Source organism: Zootoca vivipara, chromosome 10 (assembly GCF_963506605.1).
Source record: "Zootoca vivipara chromosome 10, rZooViv1.1, whole genome shotgun sequence".
NCBI lineage: Eukaryota > Metazoa > Chordata > Lepidosauria > Squamata > Lacertidae > Zootoca > Zootoca vivipara.
This window is the reverse complement of record NC_083285.1, coordinates 4,453,651-4,473,925: the sequence shown is the minus strand read 5'-3', so window position 1 is coordinate 4,473,925 and position 20,275 is coordinate 4,453,651. Positions and strand designations below refer to the sequence as shown.

Genomic DNA, 20,275 nt, shown 5'->3' with positions numbered 1-20,275 from the left:
TTTAATGAAGCGGATACAGTTTGAAGTGCTCACAAAATGCTTATCTGCTTATCTGTACATTGACTCCAGTACCAATCCCTGGAGACACAAATGCAATCCCTTAGTTGACTTGTTTGTAAGGCAGTTTTGAGTTGAAACAATTTTCTTTGCTTCCCCAAATTCCATCTCAGCCTTTAATTTCTCATTGGGCACAAAAAAGTCTGATTGTACATCAATTGATTCCACAGACCTAGAAGGCTAGGAAAGAACTACCGTACTTCTCTTTGAAAACTGACACAACACAAAAGACTGAAGAAGAAGGCAAGTAATGAAGCTGTTTGGTTGCTTCCTTAGCCTGAAGCCTCTAATGTTTTGTTCAGTTGCCATGATAACTTAGACTGCATTCAAACATGGGGTTTATTGCGCTAGTGTTCCTACTTTTAATGCTAGTGCCTCTGTCCCAATTTCTAACATTATGGCACTGTATCTGAAGAAGTGTGCATGCACACGAAAGCTCATACCAAAATATAAACTTAGTTGGTCTTTAAGGTGCTACTGAAGGATTTTTTTTATTATGGCACTGTGGCATTTTGACTGATATGCTGCCATGTCCTAGTTAATTTTGAACAGTTTGAAAGAAGTGTATGCTACCTCATAGTTTATCACATGAAATTACAATGCTAAACTCCTGGAATTTCACAAGGTTTGCAAATGGATTTTTTTTTTTTACAATTAACACAGAAATGAATTCTAAACCCCCTCTAGATTTACAGGACTGGCTTTTGCATCACGTGAAAGGGTGGCATAAAACACAGAATTTGTCAGGTAAGGAAGCATCAGAAAAACAGCACAAGCTCTGGCTCACGGCTGAAATAGGCCTGGATGGCTCTCTTGAAGGCAGAAATGTTTTTCAGTTCTTGGTGGATTCATGCCTGGATACGCCTTGTGTATCGGAGTGTGTGAGAAGCACAAATGTCGACAAGGCCTTAATCAAGCTAAGATAATGCACCAGTGTGAAGAAGGAGCGATATTTGTTACTTCCTGTGGCTAGCAGCACTGAGTGGCTTTCATGGCTCTCCCTGTACCCCAATAAGATTTGGGACCATGTCCACCAATGGAAATCTGTTTCTTCAGATGTTTACCCCATGGCTTTTCATTTGTCAATAGAAAGAAGTTAAAAAGGTAAAGGTAAAGGGACCCCTGACCATTAGGTCCAGTCGTGACTGACTCTGGGGTTGCGGCGCTCATCTCGCATTATTGGCCGAGGGAGACGGCGTACAGCTTCCAGGTCATGTGGCCAGCATGACAAAGCCACTTCTGGTGAACCAGAGCAGCACACGGAAACACCATTTACCTTCCCGCTGTAGCGATACCTATTTATCTACTTGCACTTTGACATGCTTTCGAACTGCTAGGTTGGCAGGAGCTGGGACTGAGCAACAGGAGCTCACCCCGTCACAGGGATTCAAACTGCCGACCTTCTGATCAGCAAGCCCTAGGCTCTGTGGTTTAACCCACAGCGCCACTGGGTTACGTTATGATAAAAAGAGGAATTAAAGGGAAGCAATCAGTGAGGAGCAAAGGGTTTCTGAGATGTTTGGTAATAGAGAGTTAAGAGTACCTAGTTAATTTTAATCTGGCATATTGTTCTTCTGAGTAGAGTACTGTTTAAAGGCATATTCATATTCTATTTTGCATTTCCATATAATCATTATTTGCATATGCTGTTCATCTCTGGTCAGACCTCACCTGGAGTACTGTGTCCAGTTCTGGGCACCACAGTTCAAGAAGGATACTGACAAGCTGGAACATGTCCAGAGGAGGGCAACCAAAATGGCCAAAGGCTTGGAAACAATGCCTTATGAGGAACGGCTTAGGGAGCTGGGTATGTTTAGCCTGGAGAAGAGAAGGTGAAGGGGTGATATGATAGCCATGTTCAAATATATGAAACGATGCCATATAGAGGAGGGAGAAAGGTTGTTTTCTGCTGCTCCAGAGAAGCAGACACGGAGCAATGGATTCAAACTACAAGAAAGAAGATTCCACCTAAACATTAGGAAGAACTTCCTGACAGTAAGAGCTGTTCGACAGTGGAATTTGCTGCCAAGAAGTGTGGTGGAGTCTCCCTCTTTGGAGGTCTTTAATCAGAGGCTTGACAGCCATATGTCAAGAATGCTTTGATGGTGTTTCCTGCTTGGCAGGGGGTTGGGCTGGATGTCCCTTGTGGTCTCTTCCAACTCTATGATTCTATGATTTCTTCCTTACCTAAGATTCATCACTGCATAATGTACCTTTTTTTTCCCTTTGGCATTATGCTATATCTGAAATGCATCCACTAGTCTTCTGTTGAGGGACTTAAAATGATTATTTCCAAAGGGATTTTAGCCTCTTGGGTCCTGTTTGGCCTCCATCCATTGGAACAAATTAAGAACCTCATTTCTGTCTCATTTTCAGCTCTGTATTACATGTGGTCAAAAGCTTCTAGCAAAAGAGTTACATATTCCCCACCCCCACCCCAATATCCCCACCCCATGCAAAACCATTTATGAAATTGATCGAACACCCTTTATTTTTCAGGCAAATAACATTTGGGATATCCAGTTAAATAGTATTGTGTTACTTTTATTTTTAATCCAAGGGCTACTGAGTATTCACCGTAATGGGTTTCATCATGCTAAATTTGTACACATTACCATACTTGGTGGGGAAAAGGGTTGTTGTTATTTTTTAAAAAATGAAATACACATATCTACAGTTGCAATCATCACAAAGAACACATGGTTGAATGAAGATTTCAATCCAACTTTACAAACGACAACAAAGGCGTCATAAAACAAATTTCGTACACACTGATGAATAGTATTGACTTTCTTTACATTTGGCAAAGTTATGACCAGAAGATGGCATTAATTTTTTTTTTAAAAAAACAAATGCAAATATATACAGGGGGTTGTTTCCAATGCCTCTTTTCTGTTCATGCAGCAGAGTTCCACTTGCACAACAGAATTTCCCCTTCCCTGAAGACCCCTTCACACCTTCAAAATCTGTTCCAAACAGTTGCATACACCCACCCCCACCCCCACCCCCGATAGAGAAGATTTTGGGTGTGTTCAGGAAGAGAAGAGGAGGGGGAAGTCATATAATCCATTGGATACAACCCTTTTGTCAGTATCCTCAAAATAGGAAGACATTAAATAGCAACAAACAAACCAAACAACCAACCAATATTATAAACATAAGTGTTCATGTTCGTATATGGGGATAAACTCTGAGCATGTAAAAACCCTAATGGAAACTACCCTGTACATGTAAAAAATAGGTTTGTTCATCACATTTTAGCAACTGTATTCGGAGGTAAACCTGGTGGTAGGGTCGCAGGTCAGAAAAGGCCAAATATTCCTAAGGTTTCTTGCCCTTAATTCAAAATGAGAACAATGACAAATTAATTATCACGTGAGTTCAGTTCAATTGCTTCCAATGGGACTCCAGTTTGAAGCATCTTTGTGGGATGGTGTACACACTCGCTAGGAATAGAACAAAAAGAAAAGATCTGGTTTTCTTTCCATTTGGCATGTGTTGATGGTAACTTGTTAAAGAAGAGGAAGCAGAGAGCAAGAAAACGGTCAGTTCCCATAATAAAGGGATGTAGGAAATCCTCCGCTAGCTTTTTAGACTTGTTCATAAATGATCTGGAGTGAGGGATGAACAGTCAGGCGACCATTTTTTTTTTCATTGGCATCAACTTATTCAGAGTGGTCAAAACAAAAGCAGGTTGTGAAGAGTCCCAGAATGATCTCTCCAAGCTAAGCAAATGGGCAATGAAATGGCAAATGTAGGGCAATGCCATGCACACTGGACCCAAAAACCCTAATTCCACATATCCACTGATGGGATCGTGGTTGGCAGCTTAATTGAAAAGACTTACCCAGTGTGCCGCAGCTGTGGATTCCGTGTTTGGAATCGTTAGGAAAAGGATTACAAATCAAACCGGCAATATTGTAATACCTTTATACATATCTATGCATTGTGTGACAACACTTGGAATACTATATACAGTTCTGGTCACCACATCTCAAATGAGATCTTGTAGAGCTGGGAAAGGTGCAGGGAAAGGCAACCCAAATTATGAATGGGTTGCGGCCATTCCCATACCTTGGGTTACCTACCATAGGTACATATAAGACTCACTCCTGCTATCTATCTCTGAGAAAAAAAAGGATAAACATGTTACAAGATTTGAGCCAAGCAAGCAGGCCTTGCCTTGTACAAGATGGTGAAGGAAGCTAGCATGAGCACAAGACTGGCTTCCAAGCAGGGCATTTGGTATATTTCCATGACCCTGGAGTTGCTCTGCTCCACAGGCTACTGTAAGCATAATGGATGAACAAAGCCTTAGACACATTATTGCCATCTGGAGATCTGTTGCAGCATGGAAGGCTGGAGTGGCTACAAATCAATAAAAGGTCTTTATCTAGATACATACATTTTCATGCAGCAGGTGTGTGGGGGGAAAATGTTTAAGTTTTATCCCTTAAACAGTCATACCATTGTCACTATATATAAAGCAGCTTTAAAAATATTATTATGGAAAAGAAAGCTCTACTGATTTTATTAACCGAACCACACATATTGCCAACATTTTGTTTTTTAATAAAGCATGTTAACTGTTGTCATTCCTCAGGCCGAAGGGGCGCCTAGTCAGATACAACCACACTTGGCTGTTAAGAGAAATAAATTGTGCCCTTGAAAGCTTATCAGCTGCCGTCCTTCATCTGGAAGCAATTACAACATTATAAATGAGATTAAATGTTATATCAACTGTACTTTGAATGTGCTTGGTAGAAGAAGGAAAAAGCCAAACGAGTAAGTGCAGCACTCAGAATATAGGAGCTATAAAAGAACAGCGTTCAGACTACAGGAGGTAGCTTTATTGTGTGAAGGCCCAAAATATTTTGGTTTTGTAACTTGGATGTCTCTGTGACATTATATAGTTTTACACCCACCTCCCCCCACCCCCCCACACACACCATGATCCCATCATGCTATGGTTTAGTGTTCCTAAATGTTGCAAGGGAAAGGAGGACAACTCACAATGTGGATTCTGTTTTCAATAGCATCTCATGAGATGCATCTCCCGTGCTTTCCAATTGACAATTTGGGTGTCATGTCTAAGGCTGGAATGCATGGAGGAGCTGTGATGACCGGAAGTCTGGCAGAAGTGGTTTCTTCAAGATCACTGGGAGAAGAGCAAAACCTTTGGTTGACAGAAGTTACTTGAAGGTAGAAGGGAAGAGTCTAAAATGGTGGCAGAATGGTGGTGGTCTTAAACAAATATGCTTACCTAACGGAGGCTGTAAATTCTATGAAGTTTCATAGAAGTTTTCAACTTCAAAATTGTCTCACCCCTCATTCGAATACACAAAGGGGGTGGGGTGGGTGTGTTTTGATACAGGGGTGGGCAGATGGTGGATCAGTGGGTGATTTGAAGCAGATCAGCAAGGATTTCTGACACTCAGTTGCTTTAACAACAATGACAACAACAAAACGACTTTCCTCTTGAAATTATACTGCTGACATGAATAAAAGGAAGTGTCCCCAAGTGAATTTTTGAATGGGAAGACTGTGAGCTCTGTTCAGTTCTGTTACTCAGAACAAATCCCTGGGCTCTTTTAACTCTAATCCTTTACCTCTGGATCCCACTTGGTGAGTCTCAGTGTTCCAGTAAAAAAAAATAAGGTAGATCCCACAAATCTGAAGTCTGCCCTCCCCTGTTTTAATGTGTTCAATCTCCAAGTCGGCTGGAGTCATCAAAATTACAACATTGCCAAAACACAGCTCCACTGAGTTCAATAGGACTAAATCTCAGGTAGGAATGGGTGAATTTATGCATTTGTATGCATTACTTGGTTGTAGAACTGCATTGCAAAATTGTGAGAAGTGCAAACTTTGAATGATTCCTGTGTATGGCTTCTGAAAGTGTGAATTAGGTAGCTTCTCCTTTCAATGCAAACGGAATCGAGTTCCTCCCCCACCCCTGCTCCCAGGTAGGTGTGGATTGCAGCCTCAAAAGTGCTTAACTTTGGTCCTTTTGCCCACCTGCACCCACCTTTGCTGGTTCCCCAGGGCAGATTCCCCCACAAAAATCGAAATATCAAAGGGCACAGGACTACTAGTAGCAGCTCAGCATCACCTGACTCTTCAGCCCATGTGATTTTATCCTGGTTTTAAAAGGTATAGTAGCTGCCAGTGCTCTCTTCTTGCATTCATAGGTATATTCATTGCCTACAATTAACTGGCTACATAAGGATCAAATAACACATAGCACAGTTTGACTCCTGAAACCTTAGCACTTCTGTCCCTGGACTGGGAATCCAAAGGTAAGCTGCACTGACGCTTTATAAGGAAGAAAAATATATATTTAAAAGCAATAGAGTCACATGACAGAGAGTTTACCATGTCAAAAAAGACTGGGAGCGAGCTGTACATGTAATGAACCCCACTAAGAGGGAATGAGATATAATCATTACCACTCCCACGTTACATTGGAGAAGCCCTGAGCTGTGTTTTCAATACCAAGATGAGAAACGGACCTTGAAGTGCTTGCTTCAGAGCTTTTCAATGCAATGTACCATAAACAGAGACATATATGGAAGAGCTCTTTGTACAACACTTAGTACATCCCTCTTAACCCAAACTCTTTGCCACCAAGTTTGAGATCTGGTGTGTCTGCTTCTGTGTCCCTTCTCAGGAAAAGAAAGATGGCAGCTAAACGTCATGCAAGAAAGTGGGTTAAGGCAAACAATCTGGTGTACTGTTAAAGTTAAGGATCTATCTGGCGTCAGTGGGCACTTCACAAATAAATCTCTTTGGATTTGAGGTTTCCCGCCTGCCCTCCTCTTTAGCTTATATGGGTTGCATTTCATGATCTTTTATCTTTTTTCGGGCTTGCTTTGCTAATGTTTTGTCTATGCTCTCAGCAGGAAAACAAACACCCCACCCCCCACAAAAAACACCCCAAAATCCCTTGAGGGAGGGTATGGAAAAAAAGTTTGATGCTCCCAGTCAAAACCTTAGGATCCAGGCAATTGATTTCTTCGGTTCCTGCTTTTCCTGCTGTTGATGAGAGCCTTCAACTTGCCATAATCCCCTCTCATCTTCTGGGAATCTTCGGCCTGCTGGCCAAGTTGCCTCGTGTCTTTGCAATATTGATTAATCATCTGCAGTTCTGAGTGGCTGAAGGCTCCTGCCAAGTCCTTGGGATGGAACGGCAGAGCCTGGAGTGAACTAGCCCAGGTCCACGGGGACCACTTTTCAGTCATGAAGGCCACCGTGTCTGAATCTAACACCTTGAAGTTCACCTTTGCTATCGTTTGCTTGAAGCCATTTTCCGTCGCAATGCAGTGATAAAGCCCTCGGTCAGCATCCTGGACAGAGCGAATCAAGAGCCCTTGTTCGGTTGATATTATTCTTTCATTAAGTTTGACCTAGAATACAGACAGACAGCATGTGCTTTGAATATGACCAGTATACTAAAAGAAAAATAAATATTTATCTAGATATACAAGATATACAATCCAAGCAAGCCATTTTCTTTCCACTAGACAGAGACACCCTGCTTGAAATGTATTTCTTAGGGAGAGCTATTAGACACAGCAGTGCTTTTAATATTATTAACTAATAAGTGGTGGCGCTGTGGGTTAAACCACTGAGCCTAGGGCTTGCTGATCAGAAGGTCGGTGGTTCGAATCCCTGTGACGGGGTGAGCTCCCATTGCTTGGTCCCAGCTCCTGCCAACCTAGCAGTTCGAAAGCACATCAAAGTGCAAGTAGATAAATAGGAACCGCTACAGCAGGAAGGTAAATGGCGTTTCCATGTGCTGCTCTGGTTTGCCAGAAGCGGCTTTGTCATGCTGGCCACATGACCTGGAAGCTATACGCTGGCTCCCTCGGCCAATAATGCGAGATGAGCGCGCAACCCCAGAGTCGGTCACGACTGGACCTAATGGTCAGGGGTCCCTTTACCTTTACCTAATAAGTTTAGTCTTGTTTTTACATCCTCATTATTATTTATTAAAGTTATTGGTCACTCTTTTGCCCTGCAACTTGAGGTGACTTACAATATTTAAAGCAAACAAACATAAAAATCGTACATTAAAAGAGTTCACCCAAGCAGAAAGGCCTGGTGATTAAAAGCCAAGTTGGTTAAAAACTTGGTTAAAAAGGAATGTTTTGGTTTGTCAGCTGAAGATACATAATGACGGCGCCAGGCGAGTCTCCCCAGGGAGAACATTACACAGGCAGGGAGCCACCACTGAAAACCTAGGACCTGGAACATACTGTTTTTCGTGTTGTACTTCTGTGTGTCACAGAGGCCATTAGAAAGAAATTGACAACACAGAGCTCATGTCCTGGCGAGTCAGGAAAATCATGGGACTTGAACTCGCAACTACATACCTCACTGGTGAGGCTTAAACCATAAAAACACATTTTCCAGAAGACAATTTCAAACTGGGGGTGTAAAACAGAGGGAAACCCATAGCCCTCCAGACATTTTTGGACTTTAGCTGGCATTGGCCTCGGGCAGCCTAGCCAGTGGTAAGGGGTGACAGAATTTGTAGTCCAGTGTTTCTCAAACTTGGGTCTCCAGCTGTTGTTGAACTACAACTCCCATCTTCCCTAGCTAGGAGGACCAGTGGTTAGGGATGGTGGGAGTTGTAGTCCAACAACATCTGGAGGGCCACATCTTCCCCACCCTGCTTGCAATTATTCAGACAGGTTCATTCACAAAGAACAGGGGCATTTTCCCTCCTGCAGAGACACTGCCTGAGATTTGTAAATAGCAATAATTTCATTTTATTTATTTATTTAAGGAAGGATAAATATGGATCCAGCTTGGATCCATATACACAATTGCACTGTATATCATGGAGCTGAAACTTGAGAGCTTTGGAAAGGACAGTAATGGAAAATGTGATTACACAACGGTCAGGAAAATTCTTGTTGCTGTGAGTATTTTTAGTTCAGGCTAAGTCCTTGCTACAAAAGCTTTCCATATCATCTTCTCTCCCGGCTCCTCAGACTTAACTCCTCTGTTATGCCTGCTGTTCCTTTCTCAGATTGGCAGCATGTTTTAACTGTTGGAGACATTCCCATGAGGGCAGCCTTCATGCTGCACACAAAAGGCAGGATCCAGCCAAAGCCAAGTCCCCACTGATTTCAGTGTTATAACATCTAGTGATAAGAGGATGCCCAGGGGTGGGGGGAGAATAATTCAGGTTTTTTTTTTTTTTTGCAAACAGATCAATTTGCATTTCCCAAACTAAAACACAGCTATGAATTTTGTGAAATGGGTCTCCAACCAAAAATGCATACCAGAATTACCGGGATCTATCTATTAGAGGAAAGCGCATACAAAAATGTTTATATTAGTGAAAGTAATGCACAAAAGTTTATTACATTGAGGAAAAGTGATTGCTTTGAAAGAGTTTAAAAACATATTATGCTGGTTGTGGGTATATGCTGGTTGTATGTCTAGCGTCTCAGCGACTCAGATGAGTTTGGTGCATTGTATTTTAAGTTTCATGCTACACTGCCATGGGCATTTGGACACTGGCGTAACTCGAGAGAATATTCTATATGAACAGAAGACCCAGCCTTTATCTTCAGGGTTCCCAGCTGAGTGCACCCTCTTGCCTTCGACCCTCCAATGCTTTTGAGTGAATTTCTCACCTCTTTCCTTCTGTCGTTGTCCTTCTGCAAGAGCCATTTAACGGAGGCCTGCGGCGATTTTGGCGTACACTCAAGGAAGGTGGTGTTATTCTTTACACCGTACTGAATTACCTCTGCTGCATTGCGGTAAGCTGGAATGTGAGACAGGCCAGATGAAATACATTGCACTGTTTATAAAACTGGGAAGTGCATGATCACACCTAAACCAAGGAGGATCTCAGGCAGACAATATCCAAGAGCAAGAAATCTGGGGCAGAAACTTAGAACTGGAGCCGTTTTAGGAAAATGCTATTTTATTCTATCAATAGTGTGGCTACAGTAGAGTCACCTGGACTAATTCAGGATCCCATTTCCCACATTGCCCCTGTGAGTGGGATAGGGCTGGTGGTAAACTACATAATTAAATATCCTAGCCTAGATTCCAAACATATACCAGATAGCAGAAATGCAAAATATCCATTGAGTTGTTCAGGCTTCATAATAGTGCAGTTTAGACAAATCATTCCTGATCACCCCCTCTTCCACAAAAAATCACTCTTCCATTATTTGCTTTAAACATTTATTTGTAATATTGCTTGACAGATTGCATTTTTATCCTGCTCTACAGAGCTATATTTCACACCCACCCAATCTTATCCTTTTTACTCTCAAAAACACCCTGTGATAGGGGTTAAACCGAGATGGGAGTGACTGGCTTCGTGGCTGAGTAGGGCATTGAACCTGGATCTCCTTGATCTTAGCTCATATTAGTATAAACATGATTAAAGCAACATGATTACGTGCAACTATGGTATGCAAATCCATTTCAACTCATGAACTACAGTTCAGTTACCATTGCATCCTGGTTTGCTTTAACCATGGTCACCAAGGTTATGATTCTATGGAGGTCTTTAAGCGGAGGCTTGACAGCCATATGTCAGGAATGCTTTGATGGTGTTTCCTGCTTGGCAGGGGGTTGGACTGGATGGCCCTTGTGGTCTCTTCCAACTCTATGATTCTATGATTCTAAATATGGATCCTATTCTTCACTATGCTTAAATCAAATCATGGGGAGGGGGAGATTTAAGATGAAGGATGGTACGTATAATCATAGTTAGGGGGACAATATATGCATGTACTGGATTGTAGTATCCGGAAATGGTTAGGAATAGCTTAGAACAGCACATACAGAAGGCTGGGAAGATATTTTGTTCTAGATGTATCCAGAGGCAGGCATTTGGCATATCCTTAGTGAAAAAATAAAAATCGTGTTTTTTAATTTCAAATATTTTGGAAGCCAACAGTAATTTAGCATTCCTAATTGTCTTTGTGTACAGAATGTTTGTGGAATCATTAGTAGCCTCCGGCATTCTATTTTTAGAAATTTGTTCTCATTAAAGTTAAAATGCTACAGCTTTATATACTCTTAAACATGGGATCAAGCACAGGTTAAGCATCACAGTTAAAACCCAAGGCTGGGGAGAGAAAACCATAGACTTGGAACAATAAAAGTAAATGGTGATTTTTGTTTGTGTATTTGTCCATTTGCATTTTGTTCTAGCTTCCTCTAGTGACCACTCCAGGATTTTCCGGAGCCTCAGAGAAGGAGCCTCTCGTGGCCACCTTTAACAGCAAGATGTGATATATGGAAACTGAGAAGAGTTGAAAAATAGGGGTCCCTAAAAACGGCTGATCCTAACTCCATAGCTGTCAACCCTCCCGTTTTTGGCAGGAAACCCCCGAATTTAAATCCGTTTCCCGCTGCAACCCCGGATTGCAAAATACCCCTTAAATGTCCCGGCTCGCTCACTTGCCTAGTGCTACCGGAAATCGCCTCTGCGCATTTCCGGGCATGCGCAGAAGCGATTTCTGCTGCCCAGACATGCGGACACAGGCAGCCCGGCACCGGAAGTCGCTTCTGCGCATGTCTGGGCACCAGAAATTGGGCAGAGCTGGCACCAGAAGTCGCTTCTGCGCATGTCTGGACATGCACAGAAGCGACTTCCAGTGCCGCACCGCTGCTGATCTGGAAGTTGACAGCTATGCCTAACTCTGAATATATTATCCAGACTTTATTTCCCAACCAATAATCTGGATTTACCCTTTTGGGAGGAAATCCAATTTTTTAAAAAAAGTTGCCAAGGACCTCCTTCTTTACAGTTTTAATCCCCCCCCCCAAATATGGAAATACTAAGGGAAAAAACAGCAGCTGTACTCTATGTGACCATGGATTTATCTTCATTTGTGATGCTGTGATATCATACTGAGACAACATTGTAGTCACAGACAGTCTCAGGATAAGGCCTTTGTTTCCTGCATTGTTGTTGTTTAAAAATATCAACATTAAATCTCCCAAACAAACATAGCACACAAAAAGGAGAAAGGAATGCTAAAAATACATGGGTACTATACTCATTTTTACCACTAAGCCACAGGGATATTATGATTCACTTAAAAGAATGACCACATGTGTTTTTAGCCCTTCATATTTCAGTTCAAATTACCTTTTAGGTTAAATCCTCGGCATTGAGTCATAGGGTTTCCATGCTTCACATCTTGTCTTCGGCTTCTCCTAAGATATTCAGGGAAAGGAGCAAGTTGGAATTGCAAAAATGACTTTCAGTGCCTAAGCAGCTTTAAAAGGAAATGCAGTACTCAGGTTATTTCAAGCTGTAAGGTCAATGAGCTTCCTATAAATAATTGCCCAGTCTCTATGAGAAGATAAAGTCTCATTAAGCCACTTTATCCAGATCACGATGAACCCTTACGAGTGATTCTATACAGTGGAAAGAATGAAAGTACCTTGTATTTCATCCAAACATCTGGCTTCAGGTTTCGGGGTTTCAACAAAATGTTGTATTTTGAGTGGGGAAACTAGAAACTACAGAGACTTTTGTAATAGACCTAAATGTTGCCACTCTTCCAGTTTTATGGAGCATGCAAGCAATAGCCGCAGATTGTTTACTTAGGCTTTCCATATGACACTGTCACTCTGAATGAACGCTGTAATGTTCCGATTGAGTACCACCCACCCACATGTTTTCTTGATGCCGTTGCAATTTATGCAGTTCTCAAATACAATGGTATTCTTTGAACTCAGTGCTCACATAGATCCCCATTGGTTTCCCCATGGCAATGTTTCACCCTCTCCCTTCCATGCACAGTGTGCATTCTTCCCCATAGAAGTGGCCAAAGTTCTAGAGTGGGAATGGAAAAACAAACCAATTCACGGCGATAGAACTAAAGATTACCTAAACATTATTGGAGAAGTTGGGGAAATGGAAATGTCACTTTTGGTAGAATCTCAATATCACTTGCAATGTGCAGTTCTGTATTGATTAGCAATATGAAATTTGGAGGAGTGGAACTTAACTAAATTGAACTTAAAGCACTTATAAACATAAGAAGTTGCCTTCTATGGACCATTGTTCCATCCAGCTGAGTACTGTCCACTCTGACTGGCAGCAACTCTCAAACATCTCAGGAAGAAGTCTTTACAAGCTCTTTCTCTGGAGAGGTTTTTTAATTGGCGATCTTGTGGGCTGAACATGGGAACTTCTATGTACAAGGTGTGAGCTCTATGGCTGCACAAACTTACTATACATACATAAGAGACACAGTGCTATGTAAATATTAGTGCCTCAGAAGAAGGGTGACAGAATTTCTTAGCCAAATCTTTACTGAGAAAGTTTCTGCAAGTTGCAAGGCTGGCGCAAGATTTTTTGCTGCCTCGGGTGGCTGCACTACAAAATCCATGTAGATCCCCTATAGCCTTGTAGATGAACTTCAAGCACTTACGCCCAACTTCATTCATGCTCCTAAAAATATTGCTGTCCCAAGTGTCACCTGAGTTTGTGTGCAGTTAGATGTCACTATATAAACTACATATGTGTGGATTCATATAGTATGATATTTAGTTGTATTTCATTATTGTGGTCTGTATTATAATTGCAAATGGGACAATGTGTCGATTGATAATATTTTAATTATCTATTTTTCATGGAAAGTATCCTCTTTATAGGGAAGTGTGGTGATTTCCCTTTCGCTGGGTTGTAGTGTCAACAAGCTGACATGGTTTGAAATGCCATTTCTCCTCCACTTCCCTTTATAGAAAACTGTCAGAATTATAGTTATGGATCGAGTCGATGGATCTCCAACAGAGTTCTCAGCAGTGTTACAAAACTATAATTCCTACTGTTGTTGCTGGGCAGGGGGAAGATAACAAAATCGTTAAGAACATAAGAACCTGCTGAATCAGGCCAGTGACCCACCTAATCCAGCAATCAGATGCCATGGGGAAGGCCGCAAGTAGGAAGAACCCCTCCTGTGGTTTGCAACAACTAATTTTCAGAAGCATATTGCCTCTGACAGCGGAGGCTGAACATGGCAATCAGGTTTAGGAGTCACTGGTAGCCTTATCTTCCGTGAATTTATCTAACCCTCCTTTAAAGACATTCAAATTGGTGGCCATCATTGCCTCCAGTAGGAGTGAATTCCATTGTTTAACTGTGCAATGTGTGCAATGATTAGGCAACTACACTTTCTTTCCTTCAGGGTGGTCATTCTAAGGATCCATCCCATAGAAGGAACCTCTATTTATCCATTCATAAAACCTTGCCTTAACAGAAGCCAGAAATAGATAGTTTGTTTCCAATGTTAGTCATACACAGAGTAAGCCCGCGGTAATTTATGGACATGACTAAAGAGGTCAATTAATTTCAAGGGATGTGCTGTGAGCTGAACTTAGTTGGATACAACACGCTGGACCATAAAAGAAAATTATTGAAGAGAAATATTTAGAGCATGCTGATCCATGATCTTTAATACTAACAATCATAACTTGGCTGGGGTGCTCTGATCATCTCAAGAGAATATTGTAAGCACAAGAAATGAGATGCGTCTACATTACAACTTCTAGCATTGCTTGCTTGTCGTCGTCGCCCCCCCCCCCAAGTTCAATGCACACACTAATTCATGGAGGAGAGGGCTAATGACAGCTATTGTCCATGATAACTATGTTCTGCCTTCAGACTTAAGAGGCTCAAATCCTGCTTGTGGGTTTCTGATGGGCATCTGGTTGGCCACTGTGAGAGAACAGGATTATGATGGACTAGTGGAGTCATCAGACTGCTCCAGCAAGCGTTTATGTCCATACTGAAATCTGCATTTTAAAGGAGCCTATCACCCTGGTGAAGAATGGAGAAGTAGAAACATTTGGTCAAGAAAGATGTGTCATGAGTGTATTTTGGAAATAAGGACATGATCAGATACCCTAAAGTTCTGTTTTGGGAACACAATTTAGTAGGAATCCAAAGGGCAAAGGAATAACAAGACTGAGCAAATGCAGCCTATAATATAAAAGACTACTACTGTCTAGACTTTGAGACTTGACTTCACTCCAATTACTGATGTTTTCTCAATCATAATCTGTTGTGTTTTTTTAAGATAAAGGAACAACTTATTTCCTAAACATATGAAAACCAGACTTCATTCAATATGCATTTATTTTTTTTCCTCCCCACTATAAAAAGCAAAGGATACACAAAACATTATCTCAACTAGATGATGTATTCTGCTAACATGCTGGAGATATTAAGAAATCCATAAGCATTTGTAAATGTTTGGCTAGGTTCAGTTCACACCTATACTATACTTGGCAATTGGATAAAAACATCTGAAACCAGCAATTTCCATACATCCCCTGTAGGAAGGGCATGTTGCCTTATTCCAAAGCACCAGAGCACCGCTGGGAAATGAAGTAACTATAGTAACACAGGGAACTAAAGTAATGCTCTGTGTCTTAGCTTCCAAAATAGACAAGGCTTTATTGAACCTTATTTTTTGATATGGCTTTAATACCACTTCCAAATGCTGGCAGAGAAAAGAACTTAGTATTGATGAATGCAGTTGTTCATTGGCAGGCACAAATTCTGTTTTTGCTCATTTCAGAATAGGATGTAAATGAGAGATAGTAATGGCTCGGTGATGAGAGCTCATCTTTTGCTCACCAAATGGAGCCTATCAGCCACCAGGTATGATGGTTCCCTAGGGACTTGTGAAATCACAGGAACAAAAGAAGCTTCCTTATACGGAATAAGGCTAATGATCCAGCTGGCTCAGTGCAGTCTATACTGATTGGCAGCAGCTCTCCAGGATATCAGACTGGGATCTTTCCCATTCCTACCTGGAGATGCCAAGAATTGAACCTGGGAACTTCTGCATGCAAAGCAGAAGCACTACCGCTGAGCTACCTGGGAGGCCAGAGGTCATGGCCAGGGGCTATGTTGGTGGGAATGTTTTGCATGCACAATGCAGAACATTTTGGGTTCAGTTACAGTGGTACCTCTACTTACAAATTTAATGCGTTCCGAACGCACATTTGTAAGTCGAAAAAAATTGTAAGTCGAATCCCATAGGAATGCATTGGGAGAAAAAATTCGTAAGTAGAAGCAACCCTATCTAAAAATTCGTAAGTAGAAAAAATCCTATCTAAACCACATCCAAGATGGCGGGCGGAGCTCCATTCGTAAGTAGAAACATTCGTAAGTAGAGTTATTCGTAAGTAGACACACTGTATTGGTGTGTCCAGCTGCAAGATGTTGGAGGAAGAAGAAGGATCTGAGGATGAGATTTTGAGGGCTGGTTCCAGACAGGTTTCGGAGCAGCTCGACCATTAGGCAGAGCAAGACAACCATCGCAGGCGGCAGATGCTGAGGAGGGGTGATGAGGTGTTGGAAGACATAACCCTAACCCTGCCTCCCCTCCAGCTATTTTGCTGCTTTTGGTGCGCACTGTGGGATGTTGTCCTGTTGCCAATTTAAGATTCAACTGGTAGTCAGATCAACTTTTGTAAATGGTATGGAGGAACATCTTGTCCTTTCAGTCAGGTAGCAAAACATCTTGGGCAGGCAGAATTTTGCTGGGAAGTGAGCTGCTTCACTGAAAGGCATATGGAACTCTCTGAACACAAGAAAGAAGGGAATTGTTGGTGCTGTTTGCTTCAAACGGATTATCAGATAGGTATGTCAACATGTAGCTGGTATTTTGAGGGGATATCACATGCTATGAAGATTCAATTTTGTTCCTTTGAGTTGAAAACTCCTCAACAAAGCAGAATTAGGAAGGGCTCAAATCCACCTAAATCATCTTCCTTGGCTACATATTAATAATAATAATAATAATAATAATAATAATAATAATTTATTTATACCCCGCCCATCTGGCCAGGTTCCCCCAGCCACTCTGGGTGGCTTCCAACAAAATATTAAAATACAGAAATTATATAAAATACAGAAATTATAAAATACAAGCAACTCTTTCCTCTCCCTAGCTGAGAGTCTTTGCAAATGTTCTGCTGACATAGCTTTGTGACTCTGCGGCTTTTATGCAACCTGTTGGTTGTGCAGTGTCCAGATGCTAGGAATGCCTGTGGTTTGTCAAGCAGCATCATGTTAGCATTATGGACACTAGTATTAGAAACGGATGTCCTGTAGCTTTAGATACTCCCTCCAGATAGTGGCAAATGAAATCACAGCAGCAAAAACTATTTCTGATAGTCTTTTTTTAAAAAATGTGATCAGTAAACTATTCTGTTGTGCTGATTATCTGTCAATTATCTGTCTTCTGTGGTTCTATCCAACGCTGCTTGATCAGCATTCCACTCATGCAACAAGATTTGCCCTTCCCCTTCCTCTTCCTCCTCCCTCCCCTTCCTTCATCTCCCTGCAACGCCCAAAAATCTGTTCCACTGAGTCCCTCAATACTATGGAGCAGATTTTGAGGGTGCCCAAGCATCGGAGAGGAGGGGCAAATTCTGTTGCACAAGGGGACGAGTGGAATGGCAGTGTTGGATACAACCTCTATATGGCATCTGTTTGAAGGGGGGGGGGGACCAGACCTTCAGGGAGCACAACAACTTTGAAATGCAAAGACTTCAGGTAGCAATGCTTAGCCAATAAAAATGGGTGGTACTTTTTAGCCTTTAAAACATGAGCAGTGAAAAACACTCCATTCCAATATCGTATTAAATGCCTAGCAAAGGTTAAATGTTGTCTTGTGGGGTTCCCCCCCCCCTTCCAAAGACAATCTAACACTTTCTTACCTTTTCCCTGTTGGGTAGAACCTGGAGCAGGAATTGCCATCCCAAGCACAGTAAGGGTCTCTGGCGAGGCAGCAGTCGGCACAGGCCGTCCCATAAATATGACAGCGGTGCAAGGAAACCTGGGTGACCCCTTCGTCCGAGCTCACATACAACTGTTGCTGTTTGACAGGAAAGGGAGAGATTTATTTCAGGCCCTGAGATTAGAAGAGGAACTTTAGCCAGGATGCAACTAATAAAGGACTAAGCTCTCCCATTCCTTAGGTATTAACAGTGAAACCAAGAGGTGAGCTACCTATGGGTAGAAGGCCAAAATAAACATAAGAGATCTGTGTTATAATATGCCTATAACATTATACCTTCCTGTTAGAAAATACTTAGGGGAGAATGTTAATACTTTTGAAACACTGAGGGTCATTGTTCTCCTTTGTCAGGCAGAGGGCTGCACTCAGCTTTGGAGATCTGATATGCTACTTCTTTCTAGGTACTTTAAAGTTCTTGGGCCATTTTACCCAGAATAGACGCACTGAAATTAACGAGTACAGCTAAATTAGGCCCATTAATTTCAATAGGTTTAGCTGAGTACCACCTATTGCCCCATAAGAACCATCATGCTGCATGTGGTCTTCAGCTCCTACCCCTCCCCATAACATGTCAAATGAACCACTTCACATTATGACTGATGAATGCACATACGAAGTTGCTACCCACAAGCATTCCATAGTATATACGTAGAATAGGATGGACACATGTAGCTGCTTTGGATATGACAATAAGTGCTATGAGTACAATCCAGCCACCTCAAAGCACTTTGAGCCCCCCTTGATTTCAATGGCAGAGAATTAAGCATTCATTTTTAAACCAATGATGTAAATGTGCTCTTCTTTGCTTGGTTGTGTCCCATGTCTACATCTATGGAACTCCCTTAATCTACAGCAGGGATCCCCAAACTGCGGCCCTCCAGATGTTTTGGCCTACAACTCCCATGATCCCTAGCTAACAGGACCAGTGGTCAGGGATTATGGGATTATGGGAACTGTAGTCCAAAACATCTGGAGGGCCAAAGTTTGGGGATGCCTGATCTACAGCATGGTGGCCCACAGCAATATAGTTCAAATTGTTTGAACACGGGAGAGTCTGTTTTAAAGTCCTGCTCACATATGGAGCTTTTGGACAATCATAGAGCAAGTCACTTTCCCTCACCCTAACCAACCTCATAGGTTGGTGCAAATATAGCCTCAAAGATGACACAATAAAATGGGTTGGGCCCAGACTAAGCCAAATGCATACGCAGTTGAAATCAAAGTGGCAAGTTAGTCATGATCGACAATATCTGCAAGTTATACATCTCTAGAGATGCATTTAAAATGGCATTAAACCCAGACCACAGCTGCTGAATGAATATTATTCCTTTCCTTACCTTTTTAGATGAAATGGCCATTGTTGTTATAGGAACGTTATTCTGCAAGACAAAAATAAACGATAGCTCGAAATTCCAGTCTTTTATTTTGGTTAACCACAGTCATAACATTTTCCAGTACATAGAACGGCACCCCATTCTTCTAGAAATACTTTTTTTTTCCCCTTCACAGTCTCGTCGTTTGCCCCTCATCATTCTCTTTGACAATGCAATGTTTGACATGGATAAAATATTGATGCTATGTCCATGAGCCCTTTGTCTTGACAACTTTGAGCCCCTCGCCACAAACACTTGCAACTTCTAGACAATTCCAGATGAAGAGCCCATCAATAGCCACCTCAGGACTGAAGATAGCCAGCTTATGCCTTCAAACCATCACATTCTGTTTGCAACAAATCCCTGTATTTATGCTTTGAAGATAATAGTAAGGAACATTTTATGCCACAGCTCATATTTAATTAGCACATGAGGAGGATGAAGGGGAAGATCTAACATTTCCTGCATGCAATACCTAACATTGCACACTATTTCATGGTGTGGGCTTTAGATTATCAATAGAAAACGTCAGCATTAAAAACGAAGTGTTGCTCGCTTTGACGTTTTGTTTGCATTTGGGTTATTCAAAGGACACATGGAGTTATCCAGCACATTGCTCTCTTTTGCTCCACTGGCCTTCAGTTGGATACAAAAAGGCCAAAAGACTCCACCAAAGTGTTAACAAGCATGTCACGTTTAATTAGAGAGACAGCATGCACTCTATTTGTATATATAATAGACAAGAGGGTGAATCATTATTCTGGGGCTCAGGGATTAACTAGAATGAGAAAAATGAAGTTATGGCAGATCGTGTTGAACTGGATCCAGCTGCATGGAAGATATGAAGTGCAACAGACAAGGCGGGGTAGACAGAAGATAGACTTGTGGTGGCCCATCGGCCAATATTTTGAGCACTTAGTATCTGCTGGTTGTTGGGATTCTTGCACAGAATGCTAGGTGGGCCTGGGCCTGATTCTGCATTCTACTTCTTATGCATGCTCAGGATCACTGAAGACAAATTAGTTATGTCTTAAT

The 20,275-nt window shown here is 41.8% G+C and overlaps 1 protein-coding gene across 2 annotated transcripts in view; it reads right to left on the bottom strand.

Moving 5' to 3' along the window:
• Window positions 1-2,530: 2,530 nt before the first annotated feature.
• The window catches only part of SEMA3C (semaphorin 3C), a 146,736-nt gene continuing 128,991 nt past the window's right edge, over window positions 2,531-20,275 (bottom strand). For both annotated transcript variants that reach the window (XM_035127243.2, XM_035127244.2), the window contains exons 14-18: window positions 19,205-19,246; window positions 17,788-17,945; window positions 12,191-12,258; window positions 9,708-9,838; window positions 2,531-7,463 (exon numbers count right to left, since the gene is read on the bottom strand). In XM_035127243.2, the coding sequence (XP_034983134.2) occupies window positions 7,050-7,463; window positions 9,708-9,838; window positions 12,191-12,258; window positions 17,788-17,945; window positions 19,205-19,246 (813 nt within the window). In that variant the 3' untranslated portion in view covers window positions 2,531-7,049. The remainder of the gene's footprint in view (window positions 7,464-9,707; window positions 9,839-12,190; window positions 12,259-17,787; window positions 17,946-19,204; window positions 19,247-20,275) is intronic.